This window comes from Myotis yumanensis, unplaced genomic scaffold (genome assembly GCF_028538775.1).
Source record: "Myotis yumanensis isolate MYYU_CA2020_CCGP unplaced genomic scaffold, mMyoYum1.0.hap1 SCAF_11, whole genome shotgun sequence".
In the NCBI taxonomy this organism is placed as follows: Eukaryota; Metazoa; Chordata; class Mammalia; order Chiroptera; family Vespertilionidae; genus Myotis; species Myotis yumanensis.
The window spans coordinates 41,059,114-41,071,742 of NW_027223762.1; the positions used below are offsets into that span (position 1 = coordinate 41,059,114).

The 12,629-nt window shown below is 34.9% G+C and overlaps 1 protein-coding gene across 2 annotated transcripts in view; it reads left to right on the plus strand.

The window, feature by feature from the left end:
- The window catches only part of GMCL1 (germ cell-less 1, spermatogenesis associated), a 55,361-nt gene that overhangs the window by 3,401 nt on the left and 39,331 nt on the right, over positions 1–12,629 (plus strand). For both annotated transcript variants that reach the window (XM_070429404.1, XM_070429403.1), the window contains exons 2-6: positions 3,862–3,985; positions 5,809–5,905; positions 7,250–7,347; positions 9,621–9,733; positions 10,369–10,434. In XM_070429404.1, coding sequence (XP_070285505.1) covers positions 3,862–3,985; positions 5,809–5,905; positions 7,250–7,347; positions 9,621–9,733; positions 10,369–10,434 — 498 coding nt within the window. The remainder of the gene's footprint in view (positions 1–3,861; positions 3,986–5,808; positions 5,906–7,249; positions 7,348–9,620; positions 9,734–10,368; positions 10,435–12,629) is intronic.

The following is a 12,629-nucleotide window of genomic DNA, read 5'->3' on the forward strand; positions in this document are numbered from 1 at the left end:
CAAACTGTGACCATCTAGTTCCTAGGGGGATGCTCATCCACTGAGCCACACTCACCCAAGCTGGAATGGAGACCCTTTTAAGCAAACTTTTAGTAGAAAATGCACATCAGAGTTTCGTATGTGTATATTGGTGGTAGGTGCTTGGTTTATTTAGCGCAGTATGGATGAAGGTATAAGAAAAAAGACCCAGACTTTTGGCACTAATATGTTTCCTGAGGTTGCCTATCCCACTTCAACCAACCACTGCATGAAAAGCTTGGCTACCAGGCCCACCTTACACCTCATACCTTTTGTCAACTGCATGTTTTACTTTATATTAACAAGATTGTTAAAAACTCAGCTGTTCTGCAAACACTCAGATCATGAGTGTTTTGTCCCTAGACTGTCTCTAAATATTGAAGTCTATCATTAGTATTTGTTGTTATAACTATGTAAATACTGTTCACTGTAGTCAAGTAGTGTGCTAGGACTGTAAATAATATTTCATGGGCCCAATGTCACATCCCTCTGTTTTTCTCATAGAGATTTTCTAACCTTACAGTTAAATGGAATATTTTTCTTATATTCCATCAAATGCATTGTCAGGCCCTGTTTTCATGTGTATGTTAATGGAGATACTGCCTTTTTTTATTGCTTTATTCATCTAGTTTCTAACTACCTCTTCCTCCCCTCCCCCCACACCCTCCTTGTTGACAAAAGAATATTCCTTCATCATATCTTCAAGTTTTTCTATCTTTCCAAATACACCTGCATGGACTCCTTCTGTACCCAAGGCCTTCCTCCTGGGTCCTGCCATCCTCCGTTCCCAGTCTGGATCCATTACTCTCTAGGTCTGCACTTATCCTGGGACTTACTTTCAAAACATTTCTAGGATTGGATCCACTGTTTTCTGTAGCCTGTATCTTCTTTCTCACTCATTTTAGGCAACTACATCCTGAAGTATTTTCTTAAGAAAGGATGCAAAAGGAGGTAATTTGTGTTTCCTCAGCGCTTCCTCAGAAGCACAGTGTTGATGAAAAATATGATGCTGGTGACCTTTTTATTTTCCTTTCTGGAACTTTTGGAATTTTTTCTTTTTATTTAGGTATTTAACTAGAATATGCTAAGTGTGGGTCTTATAATGGCCTTGGTACTTGTTGTATTGTTACAATCTAGAGACTACTTCAGTTGGAAAAAACTTTCTTCCATTCATTTTCTTTCTTCTGTTATCTTTGTTTTCTCTTTCTTGGACCCTTTTTAATTGGATTTCTTGGATTACACCTCTTTCTCTTCTTCTTCTTTTTTTTTTTTTTTTTATCCTTTCTAGGTCTTATTTGCTTTTGTTTTGAGAAATTTCCTTAACTTTGCCATTCAGCCTTGCTTAGGGCTTTTTCATTTCAGCAACCATGTTTTTAGTGTCTAAGAGCTCTTTTATTTTCTTGTTCTGAGTAATCCTTTATCATAGCATTCTGTTATTTTATGATTGTAATATTCTCAGATCTCTAGATGTATTAATTAGACTATTTTTGTTTTGTTTTGCTTTTAAGTTCTTTTTTCCCTGAATTATGTTTCTCTGGGGTCAGTTTCTCTCTTTTTAACAATACTTCATATTTTCCTCAGGTTGGATGATTCTAGGTTGTCTGCTTTTGTTTAAGAATGAGGAACTGGTGTGTGTGTGTGTGTGTGTGTGTGTGTGTGTGTGTGTGTGTGTCTGTCTGTCTTAATTAAGTAAGTAGATCTAGTATTACTAATCTCCTTTGCGTAGGGACACTGATTACTACATTGGATATGGGTGGGGCTTGCTTTGTTTTAGAGTAGAGCTTCCAAACTTTGTTTAAAACACCCTTAGTATCTCAGCTATTTTCTTCTTGGCACATTGGGTCCTAAAGAAATACCTGATAGTTAGGTCCAACCAACTTAATGGTAGTAGATTGCATGGTATCTGAAAGATGTTGCTGAGTTTCCTTCAAATTTAGAATAATCCATATACTTACCTGAGTTTGCTGTGGTGCTCCAGGTGCTTTGACTCACAGTTTGGGAACCATGTTTGGGTATTGGGAGCTATCAGGCTATAGATTCTTCATATGCTAGAATGAAGATTGCTTTGTCTGGGGCACTGACACCGGCACTAAAGTCTTAGATCTTTTTGATAGATCTGCTTTATTTTTTTCTAGAAGATCCTTGGAATCTTTATACCTGATTTATCCGTACTCTGTGTTCGTAGAGAGTGGAGAAGGCCTTTAGAGGAACAAGTTTCCCCATTTTCTGCCTCAGTTTCTATTTCTGCCTTTTGTTTACCCTGAGACATCTTCCCAAGTTACACACACAGGTTCTGAAGGGCAAATGGGCTTCAGCCTCCATCCTAGACCCTCATGATATATTTTGGACTGTGGCTTTTGAGGCTCTTTTTCATTCCAGTTTATTTTCTAACTTCCAGATTGTAGAATTCTGTCATCAATTAATAAGCCCTTTTTGCTGTTTGAGCTTATTCCTTTTTTATGTAAGTTGGGGAGGATGCTATAAGGAACTGGAATTTACATTGTCTCATTTATTTCTCCCAGTAATGCAACGAAGTGGGCGCTATTGACACCCTTTTTACATCTGGGGTAACTGGGCTGTGGTAAAGCTGGGACTCAAACCCAAGTCTGTCTACCACCAAAGAATGTGCTACTATTTCTTCTGCCTGTTGGGAAGAGATGTTAAATACTCTGGTTCAAGAAACCATCTGAAACAATTACTTCATTATTAAAATTTGTTAACTACTAGGAAAGCTGTCAGGCTTGGCCAGGAATATAAAGATATTGATAAGCCTCTACCTAGGGCTTTTCATACGTACTAAACCAGTGGTTCTCAACCTGTGGGTCACGACCCCTTTGGGGGGGTCGAACGACCCTTTCACAGGGGTCGCCTAAGACCATCGGAAAACACATATATAATTACATATTGTATTTGTGATTAATCACTATGCTTTAATTATGTTCAGTTTGTAACAATGAAAATACATCCTGCATATCAGATATCTATATTACGATTCATAACTAGCAAAATTATAGTTATGAAGTAGCAACAAAAATAATTTTATGGTTGGGGGTCACCACAATATAAGGAACTGTATTAAAGGGTCGCGGCATTAGGAAGGTTGAGAACCACTGTACTAGACCATCTTGAGCAAGACTATCAAACTTAAAAAAAAATTCTTTGTTTAAATTGCATCTTATGCAGAAATCCAAGATGCTTACAAATATAATATGTGATGCCACTCTGAAGTTAGGTGGGATGCCCTGCATTCACTTCTCGGCTCTTGGTGGCCACTTTTTCATTGAGCGTAATTTTGAGAACCTTTGGTCTAAGGCTGCAAACCCATTGTCCACTTGGGGGTGAGGTGACATTTTAACTAGTTTTTAAAATAGTTTGATACCAAAGTAAATTAAATGTAAATTATTTTTAAAATTACTTAGATGGATGAAATTTTTACGCATGTTCTCCATTCTGTAATTGTATAGTAGTATTATTGTAGTTGTATTGAGATGCTCCTTAGTGCTGATTTCTAAATAAGGGAATAAGTAAAAATAACTCTGACTTATCTTAATTTATTGAACAGGTAATCAAACATTGCAAAAACATGTATAGTGAAAGATGCTTCCCCCATTTATCCACTATTACCCCTCTTGGGAATAGAGTACCTCAGAGATAACCACTACTACTAGTTTCTTAATGTATCCTACTGTACATGAGCAAATTTAAGTATATAATATACCTCTGTCCTTTTACTCATTGGTTCTATTTAATACAAATTGAATAAAAAGAGTATTTTGAGTTATTTGCAAAATCAGTTAAACATTCAGTTTTACACATATGTAACAGTTGCATTTATTTTAACAGGAAGAAATTAAAGAGTACATCTAAATATATTTATCAAACATTATTTTTGAATGGTGAAAATAGTGACATTAAAATTTGTGCTCTGGGAGAAGAGTGGAGCTTACACAAAATATATTTATGTCAAGTAAGTATTTTATTTTTCTGTTTGAATGACTACATGTAAAAAACTCAAACTCTTTTAAATCATGTTCTTTATATTTGCATTTCATAGTAATCTTTTGCATGGATAGTGGTTAACTCCTATCATCTAATAAAAAGTATTTTATTAAGAACTATGACGAACATTGTTAGTGAAAGCTTAGTTTGGTCTAGAAAACAGATTTTGAATTTTCATTGTAATAAGGGCCTAGCAATAAATACCGTTTTGTCATTACTTCAGTAGGGTGCTTATTTTGGTGCCTTCTGTTGACAAAAGGGAAAAAAAATGTTTAACATTAAGGCTAAGATTGCTGCATTTGTTTAATATGTGTATGATTATTTAGTTGGATGAACTCAGAATGTTACTTTGTAGTTAACATTAAATGTGAATGGAAAGTTCTTGACACAATCTTCCTTTTCTTCTGGAAAATGCAGTTAAAGACAACATCAAAAAAGTATATAGACTAACTCATTTAGCTAATACACTTATTTGATTTCTGTGCTAAAAATACTGCTATCTGTCACCACATTTTAAGATTCAAAAATTTCAAAATAAAAGAAAATATTGCTTTAATGGCTCAAATATTTTATTTATTTTCTTATCAAATCTGTCTTTTCTTCAAATCATTGTTCTAGGCACTTGGGATAGAGCAGTGAACAATTCAGTTCTTATCCTGTGGAGCTTATATTTTTCCCTCTCTTTTTCACCATTTGACAATAATTACTGGTAAGATAGTATAGTTTAAGATTTTTTAGTTTAACATTTGAAAGAAATTTTTCTCTAACATTTTAATCATAGTTTTTATTTAATTTTTTGAACAGTTTTATTTTGCCTTAAAGTATATTGCCTAGAGAATACATCAGAACATTGGTCTCAGCTTGAGGATATGGTTCATATCTTTCTTTTTAATCTCTCAAAGCAGTTTTGTGATTTTAAGGATGAAAATGCCTCTTTCCATCTCAAGAGAAACTGGATTGATTATATGCAAGCCACATGCTAAATTATAAGCCCCCTGAGGACAGAAGCAGTGTGTTTTCTTTACTGCTATATTCATAGTGCCTTGTATGTACTAAGTACTCAGAAAAGTTTTTTAAATAAATTGGTTAATATTTGATCCATTCCAAAGTAATTCTGATTATGAGAGGTGCTATCTAGTAAGTAACTAAATACTTCATCCATTCTGGAATCTTTCCAAGAATTCAGGTTCATTCTGGAATTTTCTGATTAGATAAAATTAAACTTTGGATTTTCCCTAATTTCTTGGGAATCATCCTATTAGTGTTGACTTGGGACTGGTCTGGATCCTTTACAGCCACTGAGGTACAGTAGAGTAGAAACTTAACAGTTTGAGGGCTTTATTCTATTCTCCTTCCTTTATACATTTTTATTTATCCACCTTGTGTATTGTCATATGTTTGAGATACTTAAATATGTAACATAATTTCTAAATTTCAATTTAGAATGTCATTGACAAGGAAAACATATACATGTAATATTCTCAGAAATTGTTAAAAGCTAATGAGGTACATATATTACTATATAGGAATTCAGTTCAGATAATAATAGGAGAATTTGATTTAGTTTTCATTGAATTAGTACTAAATTGAAACTATTTTTGTATATCTAACAGTGTCCTTATATCAATTTCTTTCTCCTATAGACACATTTGGCAATTATTTTTCTCTTGAAATAATATGATAGGTTTGTTTCAATAGAATAGTTGGCTTAAAGTTAGAAATGGGGAAATAATTTGGAAGACATAGAAAGTACTGGGTAATCATTTATTTTTTTTATTTTTTATTTTTAAGTCTGGCTACTTTTCTAGTATGTTCAGTGGTTCTTGGAAAGAATCCAGCATGAATATTATTGAACTGGAGATTCCTGACCAGAATATTGATGTAGAAGGTAACCACCACCACAGTTATTACTATTATGCAAAATAATGAACACAACTTATTATACTTTTAATGGAAAATAAATATTTTCTAACTTTGGAAGCTAGAAAAAAAGTTCCATTTAATACCAGAAGGCAACAACATTATATTGATTTAGTCTATAGTTTATCACTTCTGACCTACTTATCTCTAATATTTTTAGTCATCTGGGCCATATCAATATGTTTACTTAGGTTTGTAAATAAATCTGCCTGGGATACAGAAGCTGTAGTGTGAAGGAAGGAATTTATTTTAATTACATAGAAAAGCTGGTGAATAATATTCATTGATTATTCCCTATATATGAAGACCTTTTCTGGGAACAATAAAGGGACAAATTATATAATCAATGTTGATTTATTTATTTAGTTTAAAAATATTTAATACATTTTGTTTATTGATTTCAGAGAGGAAGGAAGAGGGAGAGAGAGAAAAACATCAATGATGAAAGAGAATTATCACTTGGCTGCCTCCTGCAAGCCCCCTACTGGGTATCAAGCCCACAACCCAGGCATGTGCCCTGACTGGGAATTGATCCGTGACCTCCTGGTTCATAGGTTGCTACTCAACCACTGAGCCATGCCGGCCAAACTAATAAATGTTGATTTAGAGTTATAAGGATTCTTAGATGAGGAAGCTAAGACCCGGAGGACTTAAGGTGCTTATGTTAGGTCTCAAAGCAGTTTAATGAGCCTAGATCAGACTCTAGTTCCCGTAATTGCTATTCCAAAGCTGCTTCTACTTTCTTCTTTTTTACTCCCTTTTTATTGAATTTATTGGAGTGACACTGGTTAACAAAATTATACAAGTTTCAGGTGCAAAAATATAAAGTAAACCATGTGAGACGTATGTGCGAGTACAACAGAGAGAAGGATGGACAGGCTTATTAGATAGCTGTGGTGGCTGGGTGAGAGTGTAGCATGGATAAGATCATCGGCTATTGCACACCAGTGGTGAAGCCCTGAAAGCATTAGGGTTAATATTATCATTGTGCCTATACTTGTACTTAATTGGTCTACTCAGGGGTATCTTTATAAAACTTTTTGAAGGGTGTCTAAATTCTGACCACTAATTAATGTCAAGATTACATCTAGAAGAATCCAACTCGATTTGTTAAAATAAGTGGAAATTTATAACATTATTAACTTAGTAGCATTAATCAGTAACCATTACTAGCATTTTAATTAGTGATAATTCTCTTATCCTTTTAAGTACATATTAGATTTAGACGTATGTCTTAGTGTGTAAAGATAGTTGTTATTTTTGTAATACTCTCATAGATATAATTGTTATTTTATTCTACTTTTGCTTGCAGCACTGCAGGTTGCATTTGGTTCACTGTATCGAGATGATGTCTTAATAAAGCCCAGTCGAGTCATTGCCATTTTGGCAGCAGCTTGTATGCTACAGTTGGTAAGTATGCACGTTATTCAAATAAAGGATTACAGTTGTATTTTTGTTTCAAAGTATTCCAAAACAAAAATAAAGTTTAGCTTTTTATAATTTTAAAAATAAAATGAATTGTATAAATATGCCATTTGTGGTGTCATGTAAAATGCTTAACCAAAAGCAATTTATTGCAACCAAAGAGGTCATGATGTCTATGTAAGATGAGTGCAAGCTATTTCTGTATAGACATCTTAGAATGACTAATGTGGAAAAAATTTATTTGTCTAAGTCCATTTACTGATTTCTATTCATTAATGGCTTATTTTGACTGTTATGAAGCAGATGGCTTGTAATTATGTACTGATTAGTTCATGGGTTCAAAAACAATGAGTGCTTACTATGTAAACTTTTTCTTAATTATGGAATAACTGTGTGTAGATGTGTATAATCTATTGGTAGAAGGACAGATTGATTCATTCAGCAGAAGTGGACTGAGCATTGTACTAAAGTAGGCATAAAGATCCAAAGGTAAATTCAGATACTGTCTCCACCTTTAAGAAGCTCACAATATAATGAATGTCGAATGGGAGAGGAAGGGTTGATATGCAGACCCAAAGGTAAATAAGAGCTGTCCAGTGTTATAGGTACGATGATAAACATCCTGTAGGATTTAGTGGATGCACAAAGTGGTCTGTTCAACGTGTTTGTATCAAAGAAGGAAGTTGTGTTTGAGGTGAGTCTTGAAAACCAAAAAATGTACTTCTTTTGCAAAGTAAGAAGAGAGGAGAGGGGAAGAGCATTTCAGACAATAAACTAAGACCTAGTGGTAAAACTGCAGAATTAGAGAATCTGAATGGAACATGGCTCTAGCATAGAATATGAGAAGGGTTGGAGAGAGGGAGACAGAGGCCAACTCATGAAAGCCCTCTATACCTTTAAAAAGTTCAGGTTTTACATATAGTACATTTGGAAGATTTTAATCAGGGGAAAGACAAAGTTATGTTTTAGAAAAAAAGCTTCAGGAACAATGTGAAGGCTGGATTGAAGAAAAGATGAGTATAAAAAAACTATCGTAATCAAATGAGGGTCTAAATTAGGGTCTAAACATTAAGAATGGAGAGGAAAAACTGAATACCACAGAGGTTAAGCAGGGATAATCCACTGGATTTGGTGACAAAGATGTTAAGAAGAAAGGGGAGGAGTCTAGAATGACTTTTTCAGGTAAGTAAGTCAATGATTTATTTTGATTTTTTTTTTTAATATATTTTATTGATTTTTTTTACAGAGAGGAAGGGAGAGAGATAGTTAGAAACATCGATGAGAGGGAAACATCGATCAGCTGCCTCCTGCACATCTCCCACTGGGGATGTGCCGGCAACCCAGGTACATGCCCTTGACCAGAATCGAACCCGGGACCCTTCAGTCCGCAGGCTGACGCTCCATCCACTGAGCCAAACCGGTTTCGGCAATTTATTTTGATCTTTAAAAAGTTAATTAAGTTTCCTTTTATGTGGCATTTGTATACCAATTTATTTGAAGTTTAGTTAATAGCTTGTTAAATATACTTGCTTGGGGTTATTTGATTTTTTAAAATGTTTTGATCCTTACAATTATTATTTCCGTGTAATATACTTTAGTTTCTAACTTTAGTCCTGTTGTGGTTTTGTCCTAAATCCACTTTCTGCATTATCTTTATAGCTTAACTGTTTAACCTAATAATATACTTGCATGCATATATTTTAGAAATTTGAGTAAACAGTGACAGTCTTCTTCACATATATTGAATAAAGTTTGTTTGAAATCTTCTGTGTAAACATTTTAGATTAAAATTTCAATGTAAGCTTAAAACAATAATATATTTGATTTAGGTACATCTCTTAGATATTGATAAGTGTTTTAAACTTTAATAAACATTTTCTGATGATTCATAGTTTACTTACCTAGCCCATCACATGGTCTGTGTAAAAAGGTCTTAGTTTAAAAAGAACTGATAAAACAGACAGAATATTGCTTAAATTTGCGAAGGTCCCCGAAAGGGAAGAATTGAAAGGGAATAATAATATTCATCTCTGCCTTACTCCTTTTACCCCCGCTCTTCCACACTTAATTCTGAGTATTTAGTTGAATACTTGCTGGATTTTTTTTTTCCATATTTTTACTGGACTTAACTGCTGCACTTAATGAGTTTCTTTCTTTCTTCCTTTTTTAAAAAAACTTTTTAATATGTAAAAGCACATGTTCAGAGCTAATTTTTCCCACATGAAATGGGCCTTTCCACTGCTTATTTATATTTACAGGATGGTTTAATACAGCAGTGTGGTGAGACAATGAAGGAAACAATTAATGTGAAAACTGTATGTGGCTATTACACATCAGCAGGGACCTATGGATTAGATTCTGTAAAGAAAAAGTGAGTTACCCTTTTTGTTTTTCCTTCCATCCCACTTTTGGGAATTTGGCTGCTTTGGTTTCCTAAGAGAATGTGTAGTGTGACAAAGAAAGAAAGAAAGGAAAAAAAAAGTAGGATAATAGAATTTTATTTAAAAAGTTCCTTTTCACATTTGGACAGATTAGTAAATTTCTCAAAAGTGTTGTCTTTGTAAGTGACCATGGGTGGGTTACTAGTATACCTGCTTATAAAAACTATGGTCACTCTTTACAGTAGATCTTCTATAAAATCTTTCAAATAGTAGGCATACTAGACATCATATCAGTGCAACTACTGACGATGTTTTTAACTCTTGAGAATTTCAGTACCCATTTTCAAATTATAAAGAAGGTAATGGAAGTATGTAAACCCTTTCATAAACCATTTAACACAAACTTGAAATGAGGTTTTTCTTAAATTGAAATGCTCTTATTAATATAAAGGGAATATTCCCGTAATAACTGCTGACAAAAATAATACTGGGTTTTCAATTGTTAAATTAAAAATTTTGAGCATGTCCTAGCAAGACTAATATTGTGTTTTCATATTAACTAAGTCATACTTAGTAAATAATCAATCCATGATATACAATGTAATAATTCCTTGTTTAATTTCAGGTGTCTCGAATGGCTTCTAAACAATTTGATGACTCATCAGAATGTTGAACTTTTTAAAGAACTGAGGTATTTGAATTTTAAATAACTTTGTAATCATTCTAAATATTGTTTTACATTTTCCAAAGTATGCAAGATATTTTTGTGTAAGACAAAAATATGTTACTTATGAAAAATTAAATAATTTTTAAAATATATATCTATTTTTTTATTTCAGAGAGGAAGGGAGGGAGAGAGAGATCAAAACATCAAAGATACGGGAGAATCATTGGGCTGCCTCCTGCATGACCACTACCATGGGGTCAAGCCCACAACCAGGGCATGTGCCCTGACCAGGAATTGAACCATGATCTGATTAATAGGTCAGTGCTCAACCACTGATCAATGCTGTCTAGGTAAAAAAGTAAACAATTTAACAAAAGGTATTTTGACTGCATCCATGAACTGATGAAATGCTACACAAATTATAAATCATACTAGAGGTCCAGTACCCAAAATTCGTGCACTGTTGGGGGGGTGGTCCCCTCAGCCTAGCCTGTACCCTCTCATAGTCCAGGACCCCTTGGGTGATGTCTGCCTGCCGGCTTAGGCCCGATTCCCTAAGCTGGCAGTCAGACATTCCTCTCGAAGTCTGGGACCCCTTGCACCTTACCGCCTTCCTGCAGCGGAGGTGGGAGAGGCTCCTGCCACTGTGCTCGCCAGCCGTGAGCCTGGCTTCTGGCTCAGCGGCGCTCCCACTATGGAAGTGCACTGACCACCAGGGGGCAGCTCCTACGTTGAGCATCTGACCCCTGGTGGTCAGTGCATGTCATAGCGACCGGTTGTTCTGCTGGTCATTCCACTGTTTGGTCAATTTGCATATTAGCGTTTTATTATATAGGCTAATGTATATTATGTTGACTGGTTTAACCAATTTTAATGGAAAAATTCATTGCTGCTATAAAATTGTAGAAAAGTCTTTAAGTATCACCTCACTTTTGTTGGGCTCTTAGAGAACCTAAAAGTTTATTTTTAAAATCATCATTAGCCCTGGCTGGTATGGCCCAGTTGATTGAGTGTTGTCCTGTGCACCAAAAAGTTGCTGGTTTGATTCCCGGACAGGGCACATGCCTGGGTTTTGGACTCAATCTCCAGTGGGGGCATTTAGGAGGCAGCCAATCAATGTTCTGCACTACATCAGTGTTTGTTGGTCTCTCTCCCTCTCCCTTTCTCTCTCTCTAAAAATCAATAAAATCTTTAAAACAAAAAGCCCTAGCTGGTTTTGCTCAGTGGCTAGCGCATCAGCCTGTAGACCTAAGGGTCCCGGGTTCAATTCCAGTCAAGGGCACGTATCTTGGTTGCAGGATCCTCCCTGGCTGGGGCCCTGATCAGGGTATGTGCAGGAGGCAACCAATAGATGTGTTTCTCTCCCATGGATATTTCTCTCTGAATTTCCCTCTCTCTTCCACTCTCTCTAAAAATCAATGGAAAAATATCCTCGGGTGAGGATTAAAAAAAGGAACCCATTATTACCATTGAAACATTGTTTGAGAAAATTGTAAACTTTTTGATAAGTCTAATGAAATTAAATGCACAATTAGGTTGGCCTTTTGAATTAAGTCTGCTTACTATTGCTTTCTGTCTTCTTTTTACAAATACTTCCAGAATGTCCAGTATGTGTAAAGGTACTCTGTTCAGGCCTGTGGACGATACAGAGATGATTATGTCATGGTCTCTGCCCCTGAGAAGCTTATTTGTAGTAATGGGGGAATCTAAGAAATTTAGAGTGGGAATAATCTTTTAGAGGCCAGTAGGCTTTATAGTCTTGCATTTCAGGCTTGCATTTTCTTTACACTCCAGTGGAAATGTACAAAACCAATGACTTATCACTGCATAGCTTCCTGGGATGTCAATTTTACTGATTTAGGGCGGGGAGAGGGGTAGGAAGCATGGAGAGACAAAAGAGATAAGCACTTTTATACATTAAATACATTTAAGTACAGTATGGAGTAGAGAATTCAACTTTCTTTGAACTTTCAAGATAAAATACAAGAATTAATATAAATGTTATTTTTATGACTAGACCACCTTCTGGATTCTTGGATCCTTTCCTTTTCTCTACCCTTAAGTACTTAGTAGAAAATATTATTCTACCCAAAAAAAAAATCATCACATAGTGATGTCATGGCATAAACAAAGCTCTGCAGTATGTTTGGTTTGAAAATCATTAGAAACACTTTATTTTTTTCTTTCATAATCTCATTGAGCTTTTTAAAAAGTAGTGG